At 44.4% G+C, this 26,420-nt stretch overlaps 3 protein-coding genes across 14 annotated transcripts in view; all 3 read right to left on the bottom strand.

Moving 5' to 3' along the window:
• The window catches only part of LOC117902498 (voltage-dependent T-type calcium channel subunit alpha-1G), an 86,619-nt gene extending 82,594 nt beyond the window's left edge, over positions 1-4,025 (bottom strand). For 11 of the 12 annotated variants that reach the window (XM_034814339.1, XM_034815745.1, XM_034815830.1 and 8 more), the window contains exons 1-2: positions 3,916-4,025; positions 2,927-3,146 (exon numbers count right to left, since the gene is read on the bottom strand). The gene's annotated coding sequence lies outside the window, so the exon portion shown is untranslated. The remainder of the gene's footprint in view (positions 1-2,926; positions 3,147-3,915) is intronic. The other variant, XM_034814793.1, reaches the window with a different exon arrangement.
• A 1,987-nt stretch (positions 4,026-6,012) lies between these two features.
• Positions 6,013-7,779, bottom strand: LOC117903034 (vanin-like protein 3). Its single transcript, XM_034814763.1, has 2 exons — positions 7,018-7,779; positions 6,013-6,952 (listed from the first exon to the last, which is right to left on the bottom strand). The coding sequence occupies exons 1-2, from the start codon at positions 7,718-7,720 to the stop codon at positions 6,072-6,074; spliced, it is 1,584 nt and encodes a 527-aa protein (XP_034670654.1). The 5' UTR covers positions 7,721-7,779; the 3' UTR covers positions 6,013-6,071.
• Positions 7,780-8,837: 1,058 nt separating this feature from the next.
• LOC117902832 (vanin-like protein 1) lies at positions 8,838-10,898 on the bottom strand. The gene is made up of 4 exons (XM_034814451.1): positions 10,790-10,898; positions 10,067-10,709; positions 9,204-9,930; positions 8,838-9,133 (listed from the first exon to the last, which is right to left on the bottom strand). The coding sequence occupies exons 1-4, from the start codon at positions 10,877-10,879 to the stop codon at positions 8,917-8,919; spliced, it is 1,677 nt and encodes a 558-aa protein (XP_034670342.1). The 5' UTR covers positions 10,880-10,898; the 3' UTR covers positions 8,838-8,916.
• Positions 10,899-26,420: the final 15,522 nt, after the last annotated feature.

Raw genomic sequence — 26,420 nt, 5'->3', positions numbered from 1 at the left:
GTATTTGTATTTGCTTTCTGGGTTTTAGATCGTGGCATTACATACACATTTACATTTAGCGTTAATTCAATTTGCAGTCCCTTCCAGAAGAAACAGCAGAATGAAAATGGGCAAATGGGCAATGGAAAATGGAAAAGCAGTGCCAAAAACACACACAAAAAAGTTTAAAGTTCAGAAATACCAGACACAAAAACGTACACACGCACACAAATTCCACACTAATTGTTTATATATTGAACATAAATATACAACGAAATGCGAGTAAATACATTTAGCATATATCGTACAAGTCGAACGAAACGTTCGAGTACATATGTACATATGCACATATATGGATGTATAAACATACATATGTATGCTAAGGTTGATGTTTAATGAGACGCTCAAATGGGATTTATAATCAATTAATTTAGTACGCGAAATATATTTATATACCACATACCAACATCTATGGGCAGCAAGCGAGAAAGAGCGACAAAGCAAGAAAGAGAGCAACTAGGAAAACAAAGAATCAAGCAAGAGAATCAAGTATAATGTCAGAAGACAGAGAGAACGACAGAGAGTGAGATTTTATTGATGTATCAAAACTACACACAGAGAAATTGATTTACTAAATGGCTTTAAATATGGAACGAAAGTTCAGTTGAAATAATCTATTTTATAACTTAATTTTGTTGGTCTTCTGCCCAAAAACCATTCGTATTTTATTTCTTTATTTATCCTCAAAATATACACCAAAACAGTTCAACTTTCTTAACAGCTGAAAAACATCAGAATGGATCTTCAGTTGCAATTGATTAAAATGTATGCAACAAGTTACAAAATTGATTGTAACAAATGTGCATAGAAGTTTTGGGGAACATGCATGGAAATTTCTGTGAGTGTACTCGCAGATCGAACAGCTGCCAATTGCTGACGAATGCCCTCATCCAGCTATCGCACAATAATCGTACAATATATACTCGTATTTGCAGTCGTTCTCGTACTCGTGCTCGTGCTCGTAATATACAAAGATACACACAATCAAAAGTTTATTTAGTGGAAATCGTGAAAATCGAGCAAATCCAAAAATCATGGCATACATACATCCATATGTACATACATATGTACATATTCTCTTCTTCTATTCCGTTTCTGTATGCATATGTGTGTGTGTTTTGTGTTTTGATTAAGCTTTAGTAAATACTTGAAAAATTTAATGCCGTTTGGCCAATAATTAAGGAAAAAACATTTCCAATAATCCCATGCCACATGCCACATGCCAAACACACACACACACACACACACACTCTTCCCCCCACCACCCCTCTGTTTTTTTGATCACAACACAAATCTTGCGCATATTTTGCGATATTATTCATACGCACAGTTTTCCGTTGTCCGAATTTGATTTGCTACACAGAAAACGTGCACAAATAATATGAACACAGCACAGAAAGAGATAAAGATGAACAGAAACAGTAACAGAATGTAAGGCAGAGAAAGAGAGAGAGAGAATCAAATTGGAAAATTGGAAAATTTATTGAAACATTTCGCCCGTCCACGAGAAAACCTAATGGACCCGCAAGATGTTCGCACAGAGATGGAAATGATGGATGAAAAGGATGCATCCCAAACTCAATTTAAGGGAAAAAATTCGAACTGTGGAAACCCAGTGGAAAACCAAAAGAAATTAAAGAAAATCACCAATTATAAGCTAAAGAATGAGAAAACCAAACACCAATAAACAATTAAGAGAAGACAAATTTGAAAATGTAAAGAAAAATAGTAAAAGATAAACAAAAAACGGAGAATGAAAAATGGATATTACAAAATCAAATTGTAAACACAAGAAAAATGAAAGCATAGAAGCGAAAAATAAGCAGATAAGAAAAGAGAAAAGCGAATGAAAAGCATGGAATGGGAAACTGAAACCAGAGCTGACAGAGAGACATCCTTTGCAAATACCCTTTGGGGCAACACCTTTTTCCCAAAGTCCAAAATCCAACAAGGACCACAAACAAAAACAATCCGAAGTTTCCTTTAAACTCTTTAAAAATATACAAATATTTTAAGTTACACATAAAATTAGCTTATTTCTTAAGAGTTTTGAAGAATTTCCTAGTTAGTTTACTATTTTTACAATTAAATTACTTTTTTCGTTGTTTAATGTTTTCTTTTAATATGAAAATTGTTGTTTGTCTCAACAAATTGTTTTCGTTCTGCGGACATGCACTTTGTGATTTATTTCTGTCTGAAATATTGCTGACAAGAGCTCAAAATGGAATTGCAATTACCTCTGATGAAAGCCTCTTCCAAGAATTCCATCCCCCACAACGAGACAGACACAGAGGAATGCTGTGTCCCATCCCTCCAAAAAACTGCACACATGCATTATATTATTTTTGGGGCAGAGTCAAAAAGCAATGTGCAATGGACATTGGCATTTGCCTTTCATCATGCCAAAAGGTATTTCCTAGAACTGAAATCCTCATCTGCTCGTGCATTCAACATTTTTTTGTTGTTCATTATTTTTCGTTGGAAAACCTTTGCTGTGCTCTGCACAGGGTAACATAGAGTGTAATGCATTTCCTCTACTTCCCATCGGTGAAATATTTTCCCAAAATTTCCCCACAAGGTGCGCGGGGAGCATATGCCACTAAAAGGATTACAAGGATCAATAATTTGCAAGCGCAAATCCTGCATTTCCAATGAAACGCAACAAGCACAACATGGACTTCCGTGAATTCATAAAAATAGAATTGATTGGGATTTTCCATTCTGAAAACCTCAACAAATATTATAGCCCAAGTTGCAATACATAATAATAAGTACACATATTATTTGTTACTATAATTCATATCCCCTCACTGCGTATGCGTTACATTCGTGCAAGTATTTTGTAAATGTTTCCCAAAAAATGTATTCGATAAACATTGGCATTTACCTTTTATCGGTTGAATGGCCTTCTCCGTTCTCCGTCGGACTGCTCTTTCCGTTCTCCTTTCCGATTCACCTTCTTCTTTTTTTGTTGTTGTTTATTTCAATATCAATTTGTATTTCTTTCTTTTGAATTGATTTGATTTATTATATTTATTTTTTGTAATTCTTATTTGAATTCTTTCTGCTGATCAGCTTATTGAGTTGTCTTTTATCTTCTGGTGTCTCTGCCAAAATCACAACAATAACCGAAAAAAAATAGCAACAAACAACATTAGGACTTCTTCAGCGTTTGTGTGTGTGTTTCTTCACATTGAAAGTGTGTGTGCGCATGGTGTGTGTGTGTGTCTGTGCTTTATGGATCTTTCTCTACTGCAGAACCATATACTCGTATAATTTCAACTGCGAGAATTTGCGCGCGCGCTAAGGAAATCCACGATTTTCAAATCAAAAATTTCACCTCCGAGGCAGCGAGCAAGAGCGAGAACCAAAGGACCAAAACTTTCAACACAAACACAACAAAAAAATAGTTTACAACAAGAAAAATACAACAAAAAATAAGTTTGGGTGGGAATACAACCGATTTTTTACCGCGAAATTGATTTTTAAAACTTTTGATTCTATGATTTAATTTTTCATTCCAATTAAAGTTCTTTTCCAAACCTCAAATATTTTTGTCTATGAAATTTTAAGTTAATTTCTCAAGTGAATTTCGAGCAATGAAAGTTCCGATTTTTCCTTAATTTGTGTGCTTCAGAATCTGAAATTCGAATTTAAAATTTTCCAACAGCAAATTGTGTTGAAATTCTTCCTTTAACCGATTTCAAAAATTTAAAAAACACGCACTTATTTTTGAAAACTTGTTTTAAAAACTCGATTTTTAACGGTTGATTTTACAGCTTCTTCTTGATGTGTGGGTGTGCGTGTGAGTGTGTAAGAGAAAGAGAGATAGAGAGAGAGAGAGAGAAAGAGATAGATAGATATAAAAATAGAGACAGTGTCTGTCTTGCTTGGACTCCAAGAACTACAACAACGCAATGTTATCCGCTCGGAGGCTGAACGCCTACTGGATGTTACACGCGCCGAAAGCTTTCGCAGAATGCCAGCATGCGGCAGCCAGCACGCAACGCGTCGGGCAGCGACGCCGGCAGCGGCATGCCAACGACGACGGAGTGCCCGAGCAGGAGCCGAGTGGCCAGACAGCCAGCCGAGTATCGTTGGTTGGATGTCGGCTCCAGCTGCATGGCATGGCGGTGAGTAGGCAGGAACGGGCGGGAGTGACAGCGTGGACAGGGAAGGGGAAGCAACAGTGGTACTGCGCTTTTTAATTGCATTTTTGGGCCGACTCGTGCGAGGCGGGAAAAAGCGCAGCGCAGCGAAGCTCTCCTTTGCCAGCGCCTTTGCTATGGAATCCATAAAACATATCTGTGTGAATTATTCAAGGCAAATATAACGCAGTCTACACTCTGGAAATCTCTACAATGTTAAGTCTACACTCACGCTCACTCGAGCACACACACCCGCGCACAGGTGGGTCGCAAGTAATATTGATATGAAGTGGGGTAGATTTACAAATATAGGACAGATCGAGACAGAGAATGCCTTGGGCGAACGCATCGAACAGGCGGGTCACCATGTGCTGCAGTGGTAACGGGGGGCAGTTCATTGCGAGACACATCATGGGAAAGTAGCAAACAAGAGTGAAGCATGGAGAGAGGAAATCTCAAAATAAATAAGTACTTGCATAAATAAAGAAGTTACTGAAATAATAGGTGCCTACCTCTAATGAATATACCCTGGTCACACGCATCTTTTACTCTCCACGGCTGGAAGCTCATCAACGTCCCTGCTCCACGCTCCTATTGCCGCTTTCCCTTCCAGGCGCCGTAGCAGTCGCAGCAGCAGTCGCCGTCGTCGTCGTCGTCGTCGCAGTCGCGTGTGTGCTAACAAGTGGGGGAGCAACAGTTGAAATGAATGAAAACTTCTCTGCGCCAACGCAAAGCGTCTCTGTCGCTGTCGACGCTGGCGCTGGCGTCCGTTCCATGTGTTGCTTCTCTCACACACCTGATGGGGCGAAAGCTTCAATGGGTAGGAGAGTGCGGGTGGTGTGGGTGCTTGGTGCTGTTGCGCGGGGCTGTTGGGTGTTGATGTTACTTTCCAGTCGCAGCGGCAGCGGCACACTGTTGCTCTTCTCTGGATGTGTGTGCTTGGATGCCTTGAGTGTCTCTTTCTCTCCATGTGTGTGTCTCTCTATCTCTCTCTCTCTCTGTCCCGCTGTCCGTCCCTCTGTCTATGTGTGGAGATTGTTTTTGGGGTATCCGTTAAGCAGCTACTAATTTTTGTTAATCACACCTTTAATGACATGAACTTGACACCATTCCCATGCCCCACCATTCTGGTTTTCTCCCCCACTGCCTACAATTCACATAAATTAGGCAACCAAATAGACCCCGGTTATGTGGCTATCATCGTGAGTGTGTGTGTAACACTTAATTACCGTTAGCCAGGCAGTTCAAGGGTAACATAAGATTAAAACGATGGCTTTCCATCTGCAGATTGTTTCTTAAACATATGCAAGCCAAAATTTTACTGCCAAATTTTTGCATGAAATTGTAAAATAATTTTATAGATAGTGCAAAAGATAACATAAATACTTAACCAAAGCCACAATATATTAGAATTTATTAAGCATGTGCTGAGAATAAATATTTAAGGTACTAGAAGCTACAAATATGGAGTTGAAAACAATATTTGCGAAGACCATAATATCCATCGAAAGTGTGGCAAAGTGTAGTTCTCCATCGAATATGCCGCACATTCATTTAATGATCTGCCAGGCGGCAGAGAAAACGAAAATATTTAGTGTTTAAATGGGTAAATAAATGTAATTGTTGGTGTGCCTTGCCTGATTTATGAGCACTCAGCCATGTTTATTGCAAAATAATGAGCAATTAGTGTAAATTGAAAGCCTTTCAGATTTGTGAGTATTTGGCACTTGAATCGACGAGGAGCACTTTAAATATACATATATGTATTTTCCGAATAATTTCCAGAACAAAAGCACATGGCTAACGTCCGCATATTAACCATTTAAATTTTATATTTTTACGTGATGGTGGGAATAGGTGGAGATGTTTCCTTTCTGAGCTCCTTTAAAAAGAGTTACAAAGGATGGGCAGATGCATCGAAATCGCCAGGAGGAGCCACAGCGTCAGCATGCCGCGCCAAACAGCTGCCACTCCGTTTGAGGCGAACTCTTCAAAATAGTTCCCGTAAAGGGCAAAGGTGAGCAGTTGGCGTTGCGGCTGGCGCAGCTCCAGCTGCGTGTGGGTGTGGCTGTCATTCGCAGGCACCTCCTGCATGGTCCAGGCCACCTCCGAAGGCTGCAGCGCATACAGGCCGTAGGTAAGAGTGTTCGGCATGAGCAGGCGTCGCGGCCGCTTGACAAACTCCCCGCTGATCCGCAACGAAGTGAACTCCACGCCACCGCCGTGGCCCTCCAGCTGATTGCTGAGCAGACCGCAGGACTCGAGGCTGTCATCGCGGCAGGCAAAGAGGCCGCACACTCGAATGGAGCTGTACTGCTCCTGCTCGTAGCGACGTTCGGCCACGGACACGCCCAGGCGATAGTGGTACTCGGCTTGAGCGCCGAGCAGGTTCCAGCTGAGCTGGAAATCACAGCAGAGATCCGCCTGGCAGAGCCGCTTGCTCGCCGCTCTCCCATTGACTAAGGGCAGGGCCCACGTGGAGAAGCTGCCAATGTCCGGCTGCTGGAGTAGCTTCAGCTGCACTGTCGAAGGCGACTCCTCCTCATCCGTGGGCGTGGAAGTCCCTTGCGATCCATCCGTTGGCACTTGTGCCAGAAGCAGCTGTCGCTGACCCTCCGCCCGATGCGACACCATGATCCTGGTAAGGGCACCCTGCTGGCCGTCATAAATGCCACTGCCGCTAATCCCGGCCAGTGGCATGCTGGCACCGGCAGCCAGCAGAGTCACATTGTTGGCCCAGGCCCAGCCCTGCTGGAGTTGTGAGGCTGCCAAAAGCAAGCACAGAATTATCCACAAGAAAGCATGGAGCATGCTTTATACTCTGTCTTACCCGTCAGGAAGGGCAGCTCCGAGTTGAACATTTTGGTGACAATCACATGGCGTATGCCCAGGCGCTCAACCAACTCCTGGGCCGGTGTATAGAACAGCATGTCGAAGCAGATAAAGTGCCCAAATGTCACGCCGAAGTCCGTGCGGAAGGTGGCCAGCTCTGCGGTTTGGGTGCGATTGGTGAGCGGCTCCAGGTAGAGGTTCCACTTGCGATACCGCGACAACACCGCCCCCTGCCTGTCGAACACCACATTCGTGTTGTAGATGTTGTATCCCCTGTCTGTCGAGGCGGTGGCATCCTCCTCTGCCCGCTCCTTGACATTGACCACCAAATAGGTGCGTGCGTCGCGGGCCGCACAGGCCAACCGGCGCAGGAACTCTGCCACTCGGGGATCATCTCCTTCGTGTGCCTCGCACAGACTGTGCTCCGTTTGCTCCGGCACTGCCGTCAGCTGGAGCACACTGTTGAGGGTGGCCTCGGGAAAGACCAGTATATCGCTGGTGCCATTAGCACCGGCAATCAGCTCCAGGTAGCCGTTAAGATTATCCTCGAGCAGCTGCTCGGAACTGGCACCGAACACCGCCGGCCGAAACTCTGCGACGCCGGCTGTGTAAAACTCGCCACTGCCACTGACCGGGCGACCAGAAAGGTGCACCACAACCACACAAGAAAGCAGCCAGATGCGATTCAGCCACATGATCATCTCTCGAACGAAGTAAGAGCCAAACTAACTGTGAATTTGTCGGCTAACCGGTTCTCGTTCTCTCTCTCTCCCCGTCTGTCTGTCGCTCTCGGCAAACACGCAATGCCAACAATCCGTTGAGATCTCTCTATTCAATCTTATCGCCAAATACTCGCAGGTAATAATCGCAGCTAATCAACATTAACGCGACCGTCTCGCTTCTGTACCTGCTCTTTGATTTTATTGAGCACTCATTGTGCTGATTCCTGTATGGCAGAATTTTAGGCTAGAGCAAAACACGCGAATGAATGCAATACTGCTATTAGATTTCATCTGCAAAAATAATAAATTAAAAAAGAAAATAAATGATATTTTAAGTGTATTTTTGGTCTGTCCACCACTCAAGAATTCTTTTTTGTCTCATCTCTTTGCATGATTTACAGTTGTTCTGGTCATTTGCCTATGCCATTGCGGTACTAGTGCGTGTTTGAAATGAAGAGAGAGTTTGAAATGAAAGTCGGCGCGCTCAGAGAGGATTAACAGAGTGAGATACCTGACATGATGAGTGTGGGTTAGAAAGAGAAAACGATTGTCGTAAGCTAGTTGTCAACAAAGCATCGGCTGCACGTGGAGCTTTCATGTGCATGCATATGTAGGTACATAAGTATGTGTGACTGCAGGCTTTGTTTACATTTTTGCATACAGCACTTTTGCAAGCAGCTTTGATCATGGAGAAATTACTAATAGGTGACGGATTCACCACAGTTCCTTCTCAATCGAATCCCACCAGCTGCAGTGTGCAGAACGTAAAACGTTTTCTATCTCTCTCTAGCGCTTGCCTCTCTGAGCGTGGTGAATAAGCTGGTTGTCCTCCACTCAGCTGACGACGTTACCTATTAGTAATTTCACCATGGCTTTGATCATACGGAGGGCAGCTCGAAGCTCAAAAGCTCAAAGCTCACAGCTACGCGAAAATATCCAATTCATTTTGATATTCTCAACCTCCTCCAACCAACGGTTATATACCTTGAAAATTAATCAAAATAATAATCGCTATTTAGGGATATATTTCAACCAAACTGAATAAAATCTTTTTCCAGAAATGCCACCAAGTTGGAGAAACACACACACACCACTTTCCATCCGATTTCTCAGATCCTTATAAGAAACTATGTACAAAAAAAAACCAACAAATAGAAGGATATCCCTTGGTATGATTAACCCCGCAGAAGGAGTAGCAATGGCAGTAGCAGACCAGCGCCAAAGAGAACGAGCCGCGACGATCCGTTCCTGTAGCCGCAGGCCACTTGCTGCTCCTCGGAGCCAACGCCAAAGGTGCACTTCTCATCGTAGTAGTTGCCGTAGATGGCAAAGGTCAGCACGCTGCTGATCTCAACGGGGTCGCGCAGTGCAAAGCGAACCTCATGCTGGTAGCTGTAGCGGGAATTCAATGCAAAAGTTTAGAGATTGAAAGAAAGTCTGCCTACGGTGATGAACGACTCACCTCTCCTCTGAGGGCTTCTCCTGCGACCACTCAAACTGCGATGGCTTCAGCGGCAGCAGGTTATCCAGCACGGAGCTTGGCATTAGCAGAAACTCACTCGACTCCGGATAGGTGACGCCGATCTCCAAGCGGTTGAAGGCTGCACGCGGCCCTTGCTCCTCGAGCTTCTCCGCGGATGGCAGACCGCCGCACTCCTCAAGGGTGGGACCGGAGCACGCAAAGAGGCCACAGTTGCGTATGTAATTGGCGTCCACCGTCTGCTCATTGCGCCAGCCATCGTACACCGCCAGCCGGTAGTTGGCTGCTCCGACACCGCCTCCACCCTCCAAGGGGCTCCACTCCATGTCAAAGTGGCAGCAAAACTTTCCATAGCAGATGTTCGACGTGAGGCTGCCCGTTTGGTTGCCCAAAATCGTCAGCAGCTGCGTCTGATAGTTCTCCAGGTAGTCCCGCTTCATGAAGAAGTTAGAGCTGCTGATCGCCTCTCTAGGACTGCTCACAGCTCGCCTCTGACGCCGCTGACGCACGGGCTGTCGCGCCGCATATTTGGGCACCTGTGCCACATGGATACTCCGCTCGCCGGTGCCCTGCACCATTACGCTGGTGAGGGCGCCCTCACGGCCATGGTAGATGCCAGAGCCACTGCTACCCACCGCAGGACGACTGGCGCCAGCAGCTAGCATATTCACATCGTTTGCGTACGCCCAGGCCTGCTGTGTTTGCACACCTATCGGGGGGGAGTGGAGAGATACAGAATTAATGGGCTTGTGGTGTGGTGGGGGAGCTAATCTTTAGGGCACTTCATCTGGAGAGGGCGTCGCTAGTTAAATGCCAATTAGGGCTGATAAGGCAACGACACTCACCTGTGAGGAATGGCAGCTGGGAGAACCACATGGTAGGGTAGACAAAGTCCGTGATGCCATGCTCGAGGATCAGTTGATGGGCCGGGGTATAGAACAGGATATCGAAGCAAATAAAATGCCCGAAGGTAACGCCAAAGTCCGTCTCGAAGGTCTCCAACTCTGGCTCGTAAGTGGTGTTCCTGTTCTCTCCGTAGAGATGCACCTTCCGGTAGCGGGAGACGACCACTCCCTGGCGATCGAAGACCACATTCGTGTTGTGGATATTAAAGCCATCCGCGGCACAAGGCCGTGTATCCTCGGGCGTGTCCGTGCATAGCTTCTTCTCCGCCACATTGATCACCACGTACTTGCTGACATTGCGCGCGGCACAGGAGAGGGCCACCAGGAACTCGGCATAGTACACGGCATTGGGATCGGTCAGGCAGGGTGCGATCTGATCCTTGGGCTCAGGCACAAATGTTTGCGGTCCCATGCCATTTATCGTCAACTCTGGAAACACAATGATGTCCGTCTCGCTGGCATTCGTCGACTGTAGGATCTCTAGATAACCCGCCAGATTGTCCGACCAGGCGGAGGTGCTGAGTACGGTGTGCCGGAACTCCACCACTCCAGCCGTATAGTAGTCGCGCTCGGCGATCGACGCCTACAAAAAAGCAAAAGCAAAATATAAATAAATAATTGATTCCCCGGAATGCAAACAAAAATTGGAATGTGATTCCCCACCTGATGACTCAGGCCAGGGAGCAGCCCGAGGGTCAAGCAGAGCCAGAGACCGAGCCAGAGGCTCCTCCTCCACCCAGAGTTCGTTGCCATGCTGCTGCCACACCGATGAGTGTCTGTTCGTGTCTGGGACAGTCCGCAATGCTTTTATACACAACATCCAGCAAAATCGTTATCCGGCGCATGGCTAATCTTATCATTAATCGACAGCGTGTGTCGCCGAACTCTACGAAAGAGAGTGGGAGTAGAGAGAGAGAGAGAGAGTCGACAGACGCGAACCGATCAGAGAATTCCAGTTTGGAGGCCTGAATACCTGAAGACAATCATGTGCACTCTTGGCGGACTTTTGGGACTAATTTTTGCCATGTTTGTGAGCCGTGGCCATGATTGTTGGGTTTTTGTGGGCATTGACCATTGGACTGTATTTCGGGTCAACTATTATTATACATATATATTACTTCGTTTTTGTTTTTAGCGCAAGTCTTATCGATGCCCAGCCCCAGACTAGCATTACTTACTATTGTTAATCATCAATGGTCTCATGTTCCAAGAACACTCCGTAAAAACAGAAATTAAATGCACTTGAATATGGATCCATTATGATCCATTCATTACCTCATTTTATGTAATTACTTCATTCATTTCCTCACCTCAGTTATTCTGATTTTTATGGCGAAAGGCGTGTTTTTTCTTAATCAGCCGTCGGAGGCTTATCAACCAATGATGTTTATCAGATGCGAAGATTCCAACGGTTCCGTGGAAGTTGTTTTGCGGTGGTTGTACTTACTCTTTACTTATCCCCAAACACATGTTTGATTTAAACTTTACGAGAAAATAAAATTCAAATTTATCCGATTTATCCATTTTTTATTTGTATGCATCCGAACTAGTAGAATCATTTAACAACCCAAATTTATCGCATGAAATAATCCAAAGCTATCCAATTTATCCACACCAGTTATCCACATTTGTCAACTGTTATCGAATTGTATCCAGAATCTTTTTGTTTGAGAATCAACGGACTTGCAAGTATTTTATATAATTTTCCAGGTATCCACATTTTATCCACATTTATCCAAAGCTATCGACTTTTATCCAGAATATTTGTATGTGAAAATCAACATGTTTCTGAGTTTTTTAGAAGATTATCTAGCCTTCCAAATTTTATTCACATTTATCCACTGCCATCGACTTTTATCTAGAATATTTTTGGATGAAAATCAGCATGTTTTTTTGAGTATTTTAAATACATTTCACGTTATCCAGAAGTTACTCACATTCGCAGCTATTTACTTTAACCTAAATTATATTTATCAGAAAATCAAAGTGTTTTCAGTGAATTTCTCGTAGTTGTCAAAAAATCATGCAAAAATTAAATTTTAGATAATTAGAAACTGAAGCCATTGCAAACCTTACTATACTTTACTTTATTATTGTTTTATTATTCGGAATTAAATAGTTGCCATTTATATTTATTTGATTCGTTTTGGATCTGTATACGATAAGGTTCGCTTCCATTCTGAATTTCAAAACAATTCAAATACAAACAATACGAGTAATAAACACTTTAAGTCTGATTCTAAATGAATGGAAGCTTTTTCAGTAATCATTCCATCCATCGACACTTGAGTGGAAAGTTACACGAAGTCAGCACTCAGCTGTGAAAATAACTGCCATCTTCGGCTTGCATCCATCATTCGGGTAATTCCTGCCACAATCCTGCCGGGATGCTCATAAAGGTCTCAGCCAAACACTTGAGTCGACTCCACTTTTGGGTTATTATCCAGCTTCTTTGGGGCTTCTTTTTCTTGCTGCTACACTTCTTTTTTTGGTTGGCACGTAAACGAGGCACATATCCTCGCGCATGCAGCACTTAATGCATTTCCATACGAGGAGGCAAAGCCACCGAAAAATCCTTTACCTGCTTAAGAATCTTAATTTTGACTGCAACATAAATTCAAGTGGCAGAGACTGCCAAAGACACCCACAGACACCCACAAACAGCCACAGACTTCAACAGACTCCGACAGGCTCAGCCCTGAAGAGAGACACATCCTTCCTTTCCCTTCCCCACGTACTCGACAACCCTTTCCGTTTATCTGCTTCCATGCTCGTTCGTTCTGATGCTCTTATGCTCTCATTTCTGGGACCAGGTAAATTGATTTGCGGTAAAAAGAAAAGTTAGAACCGAAAAAAGAAAATAAAATTAAAAAATAATGTTTGAAAATTTCTTGGTCATATATTTTAAATACGAAAATTTACCCAAGGGAGACGAGCCATGCGGTCGACACATACACATACACACACCCGCACGCATACATGCAAGCGATGCTTCACGGTCCTGTTGCCTGCTCATTTTATGCGCAAAACGAAGCGAACGGTAAAACACGTTAAAAGCTAAGACGGGGTCCCAACAACAACAAGAACGACGAAAACAACACCAAAAGCCACACAAAGATGTGGAAGCTGGAGAGAAATTGAGAGGCGAAAGGTAAGCAGTAGGAAAATACTTGCCACACACACACAACGAAAGTGGGACACACTTTCCATTTATTGTCGAAGGAGATTTGATAGACGATTACCCACAGATATACCCAGCAGATGCAACACAAATAGGGAGACTAAATTATGCTTGCGCACACAACATTCAAGCAAAGAGGCACGCCATGAAGCAAGCATCAAAATATCTCTAATATTCTTACTTGCTGATATTCCTGTTACAGAACGACCCACAAATTGTTGCTAGCCAGCGGCAAGGTCTCAGGTAAATGCTGGCACAAAAAGAAGGCTGAAGCGGAGGCGGCTCACTGGTGGTTCATTTAGTTTTTTGGCCTGGAACCTGGCCCATATATGTATGTTTGCACAGGCAGAGCACAGCCCACATATGTATGTATATCCATATGTATCGTGCTGGGTGTGTTGTTGGGTTTGAGTGGGGTTTGGGCTTGGGAGGGATGGGCTTGGGTGGCTGGGTTGTGTGCTCCATTCGTTGCTACTTATGTTTAAGCTTCGTATTTAAGCTTTTTGCACGATTTCCTCTAACAAATGGATTTTCACTTGTTGCCCAGTCTCCCATATGCACCATGTGTGTGTGTGTGTGTTATGGCCTTGTTGCCATGCTCATTTTTCTCTAGATCCCCAACGTGCGCCACCGCTTGGACCTGGGACCTCGCTTCGGTTCGCTTTGGTTCGGTCTTTTGCTCACAAATAATTTAATTTCTTGGCTCGTCTTTTATATGCATATATTTTTCTACCCTTGGTTATTTCTTGTTTTCTTTTTTCTTTTCTGTGCATAATCCTGGGGGTAGGTAAGATCCCTTGGCTTTAAGTTAATTTTCGACCAATCAATGAACATTGAATCCTCCTCCCTCTCTTACTCTCTCTCATTCCATGGCGCTCTCCTTTGCCGTTGATTAGTGACATCATATTCCTTGGCAGTGCAACATTGAGTCATGAGTAACGAGTGGGTTGAGGGAGCACTGCCTCTGGGGCTTCAGCAGATTTTTGTCTGCTTGATTAATTGCAATTTTGTTGCTGCCCCAAGCACTGGCAATTTGTTAGCCACCAAGCTGAAAGGAAACTCTGGATAAGATGGGCGCTCCCACATGTGTGTGTATGCAAACTAAAAAGTATTATTAATGATTGCCACAACGGGCGGCAGTTCTCAGTTGTCCGCTTTCAGTGTTTTGCCTGCATTTGACATCACTCATACGACGCGTTGTCTGAGATTTATGCCAGGAAGGCTACGCCTGCAAGGGCTGTGTGTTTGCGTGTGTGTATGCAAAAGGGTGTGAAGTGGGTCTGACTTTGCCGGCTGACTGATTAATAACCAACGCTTAGAGCCAGCAAACAGAATGAAACACAGGCCGATACTTAAGATACACTGCCGCCTTACAGAGACTAGTTTATAGAACACAAAATACACTACAATAGTAAATGATTGATGGTTGACATACTTCAAAATAAACGCTCAAGAGGGAGCTTTAAAAATGGGAACACTGCAGCCTGAAGTTATAGCGAGTGTCAGGCCCCTTAGTGAGCATTAAACAGAGGCGAGAATGCCTTTTGCCAAGTGTATGGCGAAGAAAATGACGAATTGCCACAAAAACATCCAGAGAGAGGCACACAATGAAATTATCTACACATGAGTCTCTGTCTGGGTTTGTGTCTCTGCCTGCCTCTAAGTCTCTCTCCTTTCTGCCTCCCCTCTGAGTCTTTGTGCTTTGTGCTTCTCCTGGATGTAAACTGTGTTTACATGTCTGCGATTAGCCGCATTTTGTGTAGCAAAAGGCAAATCCTTTGCATATGATGGACAGCAGAGACGCAAAAGAAACCAAAAGTGTTGAATGTTATTTAAGTTACTTCTGTGCAATGTTTCATTTATGATTAAAATTGTTTCGACATAGCGACATCTTTGATTTTAGCTTAAAATATTTAAGTGCACATTTTGCAGTTCAAATTGCAAGATTTTCATTGAGTTCTGAAGTACATTTGAAGCCTTTTGTATCCCAGAGCTTTCATCAATTACTCGTGGCCTGATTCGAGTCCTTTTATGTGTACGAGTTCATAGCCCGATTCCTGGCCATGTCAGACCTCTGATTTATAGTTGGTGTATCTGGCATCAGCGTCATCCCACCTGGTGACCCACCATGCCTGCCTGTGTGTGTGTGTGTGTGTGTGTGTGTGTGCACCTGGTTTAATAGCCTTAAACGCGTTGGCTAATAAGTTTGCGCCAGGACTTGGCGTTTGCCTTTTGCTCTTTGAGATTTATTGACATATAAATTTAATACCCATCCACAGTCATTCCATTCCCCCTCGATGGCGCAACAAAGTTAGGAGCAGTCGTTGATTGAATGCGCTTTACTGCCTGGGATTTCCGTTAGTAAATTGAAAAAAGGCACCCACAACCTCCTACCCTGCCGCTAGGTCATCCCTAGTTTTTCGGGTATTTTCTTCACTTTTTTTTTGGGTTGTTAATTGAAGAACTAAAATCGATCGCTGCCGAGTGGTTCCGGGCAGCGCCAGAGATAGATCCAATGTCGTTTCATTTCCTTTTACTTTCGATTTTGCAATTTAACTTTTGATTAGCATGAAATAAAGTTAGTTGCACCTCAAACTCAACCCCCCCACAACCCTGTAAATATTTTTTCCATGACTTCTTCTGGGTAGTGGATGGCTGCACCTTTTTCAATGTCAGCGGAATGCAGTTGGGAAACTTTCTGCTCTCTCGCCGCCAAATGGGACGTTTTTTTTCAATAGACAGAATCAAGGGCCATTAGTTTGACTGATTTCCTATGGCTGGTGCGAGGCAGTTTCGTGCAATGGAATTGAATTGAATGGAATGCCCAACCGCCATGCATGAAATGGATGCCCAGACAAGACCAGAACCCAGAACCCAGAAGCCAGAAGCATACCCAAACCCAATCAGACACCCACAACCATCCATTCGGGTGCGAGCATCTCTAAGCCCCAGAACAGGATACAAAAGCCATAAGTCAAGCAGCAGCAGCAGCAGCAGCAGCAGGAGAGCACACAAGGACAAGCAGCACGACTCGAAAATTCAATTCAATTTCTTAGCTCATGAAATGCTGCCAGAGCATCGCGACATTTACCAGCATAAGAGCTGCACGCGTGAGGCACGAGACGAGGAAATGCATTTATCAAAGAAATCTATCAAGGAGCTCGCTTCACTCTATAAAGACTTACAGCTTTATTTTTGTAGATTTTCTAAAATAGAAAGAAGTAATTTCCCAGAAACAAAAGACTGTGCCTGCCAGCGGCATTTCTGCCATTGATTTGTTCTTCTGTCATATTGAAATATATTTCCAATCACGAGCCTTCGTTCAGCTCTAATTACCAGCTGTCCTTGGCACACGGAACACGGTCTTCTCGCTCTCTCTTTTACCCCAAAAAAAAAATCCTCTTACATCTCAACCCACAGTTTGGTTTTTGCCTTCGCTTGTCGCTTGTCGCCTGGCCAGGTTCAATGCAGTTCAGTAAATATTATGCTAAATTGAGATAATTTGTTGGTTGACACACACACACACACAAACACACACACACACACACACAGGCAGTGATCCTATATAGCCACAGTTGTGGGCGTGTCGCCATTTTGGCTCCTGGCTCACCGGCTCCACCGTGTCCTTGTGCCATGATGCTGTAAATGGATTTGCATGTAAATTTGTTTTTCGCCTTATAGGCGAACATTTTTTTGCTCGATTTTGCACACTTTCTTGCAGATTTCTATCGTAATTGGTGGCTTGTTATAGGCAATACGTGTGCGGTGCAGGGGCATGGGCATGGGTTGACAGTCCAGCAGACACACACACAAATTGCAGTTCATTTTTGCATTCCTTTTTGGTCGGAAGTATCCATGTAGCCAGGCTGCCACGGCACGGGGGTCTCTGCTGTGCCTTCAGTTTATTATTGCCGAATATTCGTACTCGCACTTCTCGTATTTGATAGCTGAAAATGGGTTGAATTGAGTACCACCAGGGATTCCTGCTACCGGTTATGCATATCAAATGGAGTTTACAATAATTTGAGTGAGTATTTCCGCACTTGTTTGGGCGCAGATTGAATCACGACACCCTTCGTCCTGTTGATTGTTAAATTGTTTGTTGACACGTTTCCTTCGTTCAGTCTGAGTTACTCCAATTTGGTAGATGGGAACTGCAATGGGGGTGCAACAGGCATGAGCCAATAAGTGGCAAATGGAACACCAAGCTGGAGCGCAGACCAAGTGGCGCTGCTGCATGTCGCGTGTTGACACGAGTAACGGACCAGTTAAGTACATGATGGAAGGAGAGAAATTCGAGGAATGTGGAAGGAAAACTACGAGTTCTATAACCAAACGTAACCAACGGAGCGAAGCATTTTATTTTTCCCATAATTATGGGCATTATTTGTTCGGTTAATGAATTGATAAAGACAAAGGCTAAACGTAATCGATATGAAATTTGGTGTACTCCAAGCGTTAGACCTTAAAGAACAGAGGTGCATTTATTGTGTGGTCGAGCTTCTAGTGGATCTAATAGGAATCAATGTCTATCCAATACCAAATCGTAATTTAAGGCTTGATTGCTGATTTATTTGAGTCTAAATTTTCGATGCGCTCTAATATTTTGCTCAAGTATTTGTTGTGAGAAATTTGGTGAGAATTTTACCTCTAACGTTTCTCAAAGCAGCATCGATTGGCTGCATCCCACGGAACTGGCTTCGAGGGTATTCGGGGGAATTTGCTTCCAATATTCGAGGGTATTCGGCACTCAAGGTTTTATAGGTATTACTCGTATTTTTTGGGGGGACGGGGAGCAGATGGCAGTTCTCTGTTGCTGCCTGGCCAAGAGGCTTCGTTTCGTTGCATATTTTTGTTGAAAAATATGAAAATATTTCAATCCAAGTCCCAGGCCCAAGCCAGAGCCGGAGTCGCCCCGCACCGCCATGCCATTGCTTGGGCGGTTTTTTCGGGCCTCTGTGGAGTGATTTCGGACAGGGGAAGGTAGGAAAAGGGCAGGAGACTCGAGTATTTCATGCACTTTCCACGCTGCTGGCCTTATTTATTGCATACTTGCCGCAGAGTAGGGCAGAGTGGAGCTCCACTCCTGCCTCGGCGCTGCTTTGCATTGTCTGTCTCCAAGGACAAGTCAGTGACCGAGCAGCCCAAAGAAAAGGGCAGCAGTGGAACCAACAACAACCAGGAAAACCAGAGTCCCGAGTCCCGAGCCCGAAGACCAACTATCATAATAAATATTGTGAGGCTGTGGGGCAAGTCGTGTGTATAAAATGGTCATTAAAAAGGGGATATAGGAATAGTTTTATGCTTCAGCCCTGTGCCTCTCCTTGCACCCTCCTCCGTTTGCTGTGCTGCGGCCATGCGGCCATGCGGCCATGTGACAATGCAATTAATTGTTTTGTTTATCGGTTTATCGTAGAGTTTACGCTTGATTTGACCCAAAAAGCCAACACACATGCCGCCAAAGGAATGCTGCTCTCCGTGCTCCCCGCTGCCTCGACCCTGCTTGCCAGTGTCCATTTATCTGCTGGGCTTAGTGCCCCCCAAAGAGGCGGAGATAACACAGGCGGCGCGTGGCAGGTGGTGGCTTGGGTTGGGTCAGTGCAATGAAGTGTGACCAGAGGCCACAAAAAGGAAGCTCCCCCGAGAGCCTGAACTTTCGACACAACTCAAACGAGTTGGAATTGAATTCGTTGTGATTTTTGGGTTGTTCCTCTTTTCCTCAGCCCCCCACTCACCACTCAATCGAAGCCCGACGAGTCCTTGGACGACAGGCACTCTCTCTCGCTCTCTCTTGAAATGTGTCTATTTTTGGTATTTGTATTTTGCTTGTGCCCTGCCACTGGAACCACACACACACACACACACCATATTAGCATATTTCCATTTTTCGGCCGGCCGCAGGACATCCAAAAATGGGCATTACAATGCCAAGAGCCCATTATCCATGAACATGGCAGGACATGGCAGGCAGGCAGGAGGCAGGAGGCAGCTTAATAATGCGCTTTTCAAAAACTAATACGAATATAATGTGTGTGTGCCCGTGGCTGAAGGGCTGCCGGGGGCGGGTACAGGGACTGGCTGCCAGAGTGGCATCCATTGCCACATCAAGTGGCAAGGACAGCCGTTGCATTGTTGTGACCACTTGCCGCTGCATCGGAGCCATGTGTGTGTGTGTGTGTGTGTGTGTGATCGAAGGACACTTTAGCTTCGGCTTCAGCCAGTGTATGCACATAAATATAGGAAAATATTGATGGCAATAAGAGGCGACAGCTCGCATCGATGGCTCGACTCATGCGGCTGCCAGTGGATGTTGTGGCTGTGGCAATGTGTGGATGATGAATGCTGCCACACGTGTTGCACATTACAAAATGCAGTAAAACGGCAAAGCACGAAAGAAAATGCAGTTAAAATAAGACAAAACTAAAAACTTTGCCCACTTCCTCTGTTTAGTTATTGGATGCTGGGACCGACCCATCTGCTCGAATCAACAGCAGGCGGAGTATAGGCAGCGCTTGCCGAAGGAATCATCATCGAACAAAGTATCTTTGGTCTGACTCATAGCTGAGTTCTTCAACTAAACTGCCTTTACGAATATATATAAATACTCCATGCAAAAGATGCAATTCGGGGGCAGGGCAACGCGCAGTTACAACGCAAGACGGGGCCCAAAAGCCAAAAGTCAAGCCAATTCGAGCCACATTGCAGCCCAAAGTAGTCCCACGGCAACAGCATCCTTAGCATCCTCTTTGCGGCAGGTTCTCACTGCATTTCATTTTGTGTGCTTTCCAGTTGTTATTTATATTTTTGTTTTATTTATTGTCCAACAAAAACATTTCACTCATGGATTCCACAGCCCAAAAAGGGCTATCTGATTATCTCTCTCTTGTTCTCTGATTATTTCTCTTGCTTTTAATACAAATTTCATTCACATTTCATTCCCATTCGTGCAGCGCATTTTCGGTTTTTCGCTGATGGTTTTGTGGTGTTTGTGTTGTATTTGTTGGTGTCCTTTACGCGTCGTCCTAGCAATAATTAAGGCAATTATAGATTAATGAGAGGCCAGTGGACCCGCTCGCCGTGCCATTCAAACAGACCACAACAGCGCGAAAGCCGAGATAATAAATATAGCCACGAGTACATACAGAGTAGAGTCGTCCCAGACAAATGTTATTAAAGGTAATCATACATATTTGTTGTATACCGTCAACATTGTCCGTGTGTGTGTGTGTCGGTCTTTGTGTGTGCGTGGAAATTCAATTGAAAATCATTTTATTGGCACAGAGCTTTTTGCACACTGACATCCCCCAGCCGATGCCGCATATCCGTATATCCGAATACGAGTTAGCGATAATTTTCAGCATTTTCAACACGTCAACGCTACGTGTTGATGATGCCAACAATTTTCCATTTACCCATTTTCATTTCCAGCAGGCAGCAGCGGCAACAGGACGGCAGGGAGTTCGGGAAACGGAAAGAAATTCAGAGGCTGCGCTCCATTATAATGGCATTTCTATTGCCAGAATTTACACACGATTGCACAGCGGGGAGCAGTGGGTGGAGGATGCAGGGTGGAGGGAGAGGCTTTGTACGTTTCTATTTCATTTCCTCCTCTTTTTTTTGTTTGCATTTTTATTACTGCCACAGTGCCACAGGCAACTGCTGGCAACTGGCAGGCAGACTACTGGAGAGTCCATTACTGTTGTCGAATAACCGGTTCATCGCATGGCCATGCCACATGCAACATGCAACAGATTGGGGCCCAACATTTAACCAGATCTTTGGGCAATACATCTTTGATGTCTTTAAGCTGTTAAGCTATAATTAATCATGTTAGAGGTAATAATTATGATTTTATGTGTGTTCAAGTGGAGGTTGAAGTTGAATTTTATTTTTTTTGTATGCTTATTTATGTTTAACCAATTAAAAAAAACCCAATGTACCATGTACCCATGGCCATGCCATACACGTTTTACATCCCTTAGAAATCACTCAAAACTATCCTCAGTTGTCCCCAAATTTCTGTGAAATATTTTTGCCGCATTTCAAAGCTAATTAAATAATCTGCTGATTGATTGGGGCCGCACACATTAAGATCAAAAAGCATCAGTGAGCTATGCTCGGCTTGAGTTCGGTTCGTTTTCCGTTTGATTTGAATTTTCCCTGAGGAAAATCATTTCCCGTTGCCCTTTGCCTCTGCGTGTGTCCCTCTCTCACAAATCCTTTTGTTGCTCTGCTGCCCATTGAGCAGCTCTCTCTTCCTCTCACCCTCTCACCCTCTCTCTCTCTTTTGCTCTCTTTATGTGTGTTTTTTGGCCACTTGTCCACGCAGGCAGCGCCCACTCCCCACTCCACGTGAACCCCCTTTGACCCCTCCCTCAGGTATACACATGCAGATGTATAATTTAACAGGCTCGGGCGGCCTGGGGCCTTGCCTGGAAAAATATATGTATACAAAAAAGAAAGAATATGATTACGTATACGCAGCGTGGAACTTCTTTAACTTCAAGTGCGTGCAGGGGCAGGGTCTCTCTCTGTGTGTGTGTGTGCCTGGTCATTACGCACGTAGCATTTGTATGAATGGAAGCTACAGCACAGCACCACAATGCCTGCCCCCTCCCTGTTTGGACTCTCCATGCTGCCGCATCGTCGGGCACATAAAAATAAATCAAGTTTTTCTTCATTTCCTTTGCTTGGTTTCTTTTCGCTCCTCTTTTTTTGCAGGCCGTGCCGTTCCTGTTTGCTTTCATTGCGTATACCCTGGCAGCAGAAGGGGTACTCTGCATTTGCTGCATTGGTTTGCCACTTAACGCGACAATCAATGACCAATAAATTGTGGATAATTTCCAGTGGAAACTCCTCCAGATTTTATTCGCACAAACTCCTCCTTTGGCATGAATTTGGGTAGGGTATTCCAAGAGGCTTGACTTGCGACTTGTTCGTTGTATTTATTGTGCATACCATATGCTCGCTTTTAAGATTCTAACTTTATTTCTTCAGTTGGCATACTTAAAGGGGGAGGCCTCTACCTGTACCTGATGGACGGCTAAACGCGTTTTTTATGCAAAACTAAATGAAGTCCAGCAGGGGACAACGACATACATAAGCGACACAAACGACAGCAAACAGGCGAAACAGAAATGGGAATTAAAGCAAAAGGAACTAAGGCAGCGGCAGAAAGGAAAAATAAATAGATCAAGCAATAGAAGCAACAGATAACACAGCCACAAAGGGAATACTCACAACATAAGTGAGTGATAGCAAGAGAAAGAGAGAGAGAGAGAGAGATAGAAAGGCAGAGTGGTTGAATTTGTTCGCAAAATTCCACTCCCCACAAATGTACCCATAAATACTCGTGATATTTGATGCATTCTTTGAACAACTTAAATGATTATTAGCTTATTTTAGTAGTTACAAATTAAAGCCTCTAACGAGTTCACGTCTAAAATAAGCAACATAACAAACACACAAAAAGAAACCATAAAATTTGCTTACAACTTCCTTGGCTCGACCCTGACTTCAAGTACCATTTGCTCCATTCTATCACCACGAGTCGAAAATCCAGTAATAGTTGTTACAATTTTCTTGTTACCTGCTTACTTTTGGTATTACCAAAGTTAGGATTTGGAATTTTTAAAGAGATTTAGCGGAAGGAATACTTAGAGGAAGTGATCCGGCCTACAACCTAATTTTTGTGTCAGCCAAAGTACATTCAAAAAGTGTATTTAAAATATATTGTTAATTATATGAATGTTAATATTTAATTAAGGCATTCCATCAACTATTCTTAGACATATTTTCCACTATTTTCCTACTCAGCAGCAGCTAAAAGAAAACCAAACTCAGTTGCGCATTCAGAAAAAGTTGTTATTTGACTTTAAAATGCTAATGCCAATTACGAGCTCGAGTGGCGGTGTACATATGTATATACACTTCTATATATTCATTTGTATATGTACATATGTATGTACATGCCACATTGTTATTTTTTCCATGCAGCCCACAAACAAACAAACAAAGACAATCCTCTTATTGCTCGAAGTTTCGAGCCCTTAACGAGCATAAAATGATTTTAACAAATCTGCAAACAATTAGAAAATTGCATTAAGCAACAATAAAAGTAAAAGAGGCTGTTTGTGGGGAAGTTTCCTTCTACCACTCCCGTCTCCCGCTCACCCTTTGTACATATTTACAACACAACATTTTAATAAAGTCAAAAAGGCGCCAGCCAGCCAGCCAGTCAGTCAGTCAGTCAACCAGTCAGCCAGTCAGCCCCCAACAAAATAGCTTCAGGGCGAAAAAAACAGCGAAAGGAGACAGAAATAGCGCTATAGAAAGAGAAGGCAAGTGTGTGCGTGTGTGTGTGAAAGGTAAGACCTAAGGGGAAGAAGCGTAATAAAAATATGAAAATCAAGTGAAATCATTTCCATTCAAATTCAAATGGCACACCAGAACGAGAAAACGAGAAAACGACAACAAGGGAGAGAAAGGGAGAAGGAGAAGGAGAAGGAGAAAGGGGGCAGAAGAAGTCAGTCGTCAGTCGTCAGTCCCTACATTTGGGGGGAAGTCTTTTAGTCATTCCTCGAGCCAAGGGTCTGGGTTTTGGGGTTTTGAATTTGGGGGGCACCACCTGAAAACTGATATTCAATTCAATCAGTTCTGCCTCAGACCTGTGGGGCATACCAAGCACACAAGCAAGAGGGGGTGGGGGGGTGGAAATGGAAATGTGAATGGTTCAGGGAATGTGTGTGTTTGTGTGTGTATAGTGTGTGTGTGTGTGAAAGCTGAATCTATATTTTAGAGACATTTTCCAAATGATTTCGTCTTGCTATGTCCTCGAAACCTGAACAAGAAGCCACAAAGCGATATTTTAGTTCTTTTAATCGATAAACGATAAGCGATAACCGATATTTGCTGACATTTGGTGGGTAAATTTGGGCAATTTTTCGATTTTTTAGGGCGTTTTTGGAACTGATGAACTGCTGCTGGGGTTGGATCGAAGCGGTGGCCTTCACCTACACTTCAGCACCTGTTAGTGTATGTCTCCCACCACAACTCCCCTACCAGCCAGACCCACAATCCCAGCATATTCCGCCTGATGCTGGCAACTTTGCGCCTCGTCCCGAGTCGCCTCCTCTCCATTCACTTGAACAATAAATTTCAGCAAATAAATCAAAATGTAACAGAAGCCGTGTGGAATTTTCAAGTGGCAGGTGCCACAGGAGCAGCCACCAAGCCGCCATGCCAACAATCAAGAAAAAAGAGAGCAAGCAATGGCAGCAGGAGGGAGGGCAGAGTGCGGGGAACAAAGTTTTTGATTTTCTGTTTAAAAGAACAAAAAAATGTTTGCCCAGGCCTCGAAATCGAAGCGAAAGTTATGGCAAAAGAGCAGAGAAGGGAGTGAGAAATAAAGAGAAGAGAAAGAAAAAGAGAAAGAGGGAGAGGGAGACTCCATGGGAGAGGGCGAAAGAGTGAGACATTGGCTGAACCACAGGCAGATCTCTCAATGAGAAATGCCAGCAACAATAATTCTCAGTTTTCTGTGTGTGTCGCGAGTCATGCGGCAGCGCTTCTCGGTTTACTTTGCTACCCTCTCCACCCCTCACAGCCTCTATCTACCCTGTCCATGGTGCAAAGTTTTTATCCGCGCATTGGACAAACATTGGACACCTTTTGAGAGCTTCAAAGTTTTTGTTTTCCTTTTGCCCCCGCAGGAGCGACCTGAAGAGGAACTGCGACTGGGACTGGCACTGGCACTGGCACTGGCACTGTGGCTAGCAGGGGAATGTGGCCAAGCAAATGATGTTAAATCGCACGGAAAGTCACAGCGTGAATCCTGTCCAGCGACAGCGAGCGACTGCCGTCAGAGTCGCCCCAGCGGGTGGACCGGTCCGAGAAGCTGTTGCTGCCACGGCAATCGTCATTGCCATTGATGCGTGTGTGTCACAGCGGGAGGATAGGGCCATTCGAGGGCACCCATGCCACATGCCACTGCCTCCTGCACTGCTGCTGTATCTGTTGTTATTGCTGCCACGGCCAGTGCCACAGCCACTGATGCTGCCTCTGCCACTGTTCTGTCCTTGCCTCGTGGCTCTCTGCTTTTGCCTTGGCTCATTACAAGCGGCGCCCACTGTTGCATGGGGCAGCAGCGCCAACGTCGACGTCGGCGTCGGCGTCGCTACCTGTTGGAAATGCAAACAATGCCTCTGCCACCAGTCGCTGCCACAGCCACAGGGCCGCACGGCGCAGGCGCTGGAACGAACTCTACACACTGGCCGTGAATTATTTGGTAACTTGTAACCGTCGATTCATTCAAAAATACCCAACGCCAGACTGCCAGACTGCCAGACTGCCAGCCTGCCCCAATGCCGCACGTGGAGCAGTGGAGAGTCGCGAAGCTCAAGGATTCGCACTCGGATTTCCTAGCTTTCAAAGCAGGAGTGGCAGTGGGAGCGAAAAGATCAGCATTTGGACTGACAAGCGAAAGGACTGACAGGAAGGAGATTCTAGACGGAATTATAGTAGCTGTAAAACATAAGTTTGGCTTTGCATGGATGCAAATTAGATCGAAAACTCTACGCCATAGGAATTCGTGTGCTCGTGTGCACAACATTGAGATGAAGAGTGCACACATGAATGCTAGTGAGAGAAAAAGAAAGTAACCACAAGGTACGAGTCATATCTGTATATATGACACAATTAGGCTGAAGGCCTGAATGAGTAGATCACTTCCTCATACTTACAATTTGCAAATAAAGCCCAAAAATATTTGTTTTTAATGCAAAACCCGCACTGATTATCAATTAAAAGACGAGTCGCTATTGCCATATTTGTCCGTAGTTCAGTAGCCTCACCAATGGCTCTAAATCTGTGGAATACGAATCAGAACTGCCACGCACTCGCTTCCTCTCTTCCACTCTGGCATTCCCTCTAGCGGAGTGAGCGAGATTGCAACCGAAAGTGCAAAAGCAAAAACATTCTGAGAAGCTTTTATCTTACATTTCGTCTTTTATGGAAAGTTATTCAAACTTTTAGATGCTATGGGGGTTTCTAACTCGCTCCTATAAAATTCACGAAACCCAAAAAAAACAACAAAAAAATGGGATAAACCTTTGT

The sequence above is a fragment of the Drosophila subobscura genome, chromosome A (assembly GCF_008121235.1).
Source record: "Drosophila subobscura isolate 14011-0131.10 chromosome A, UCBerk_Dsub_1.0, whole genome shotgun sequence".
Classification (NCBI taxonomy): Eukaryota; Metazoa; Arthropoda; class Insecta; order Diptera; family Drosophilidae; genus Drosophila; species Drosophila subobscura.
Note: the sequence above shows the minus strand (reverse complement) of the source record. Positions and strands in the feature narration are given on the sequence as shown.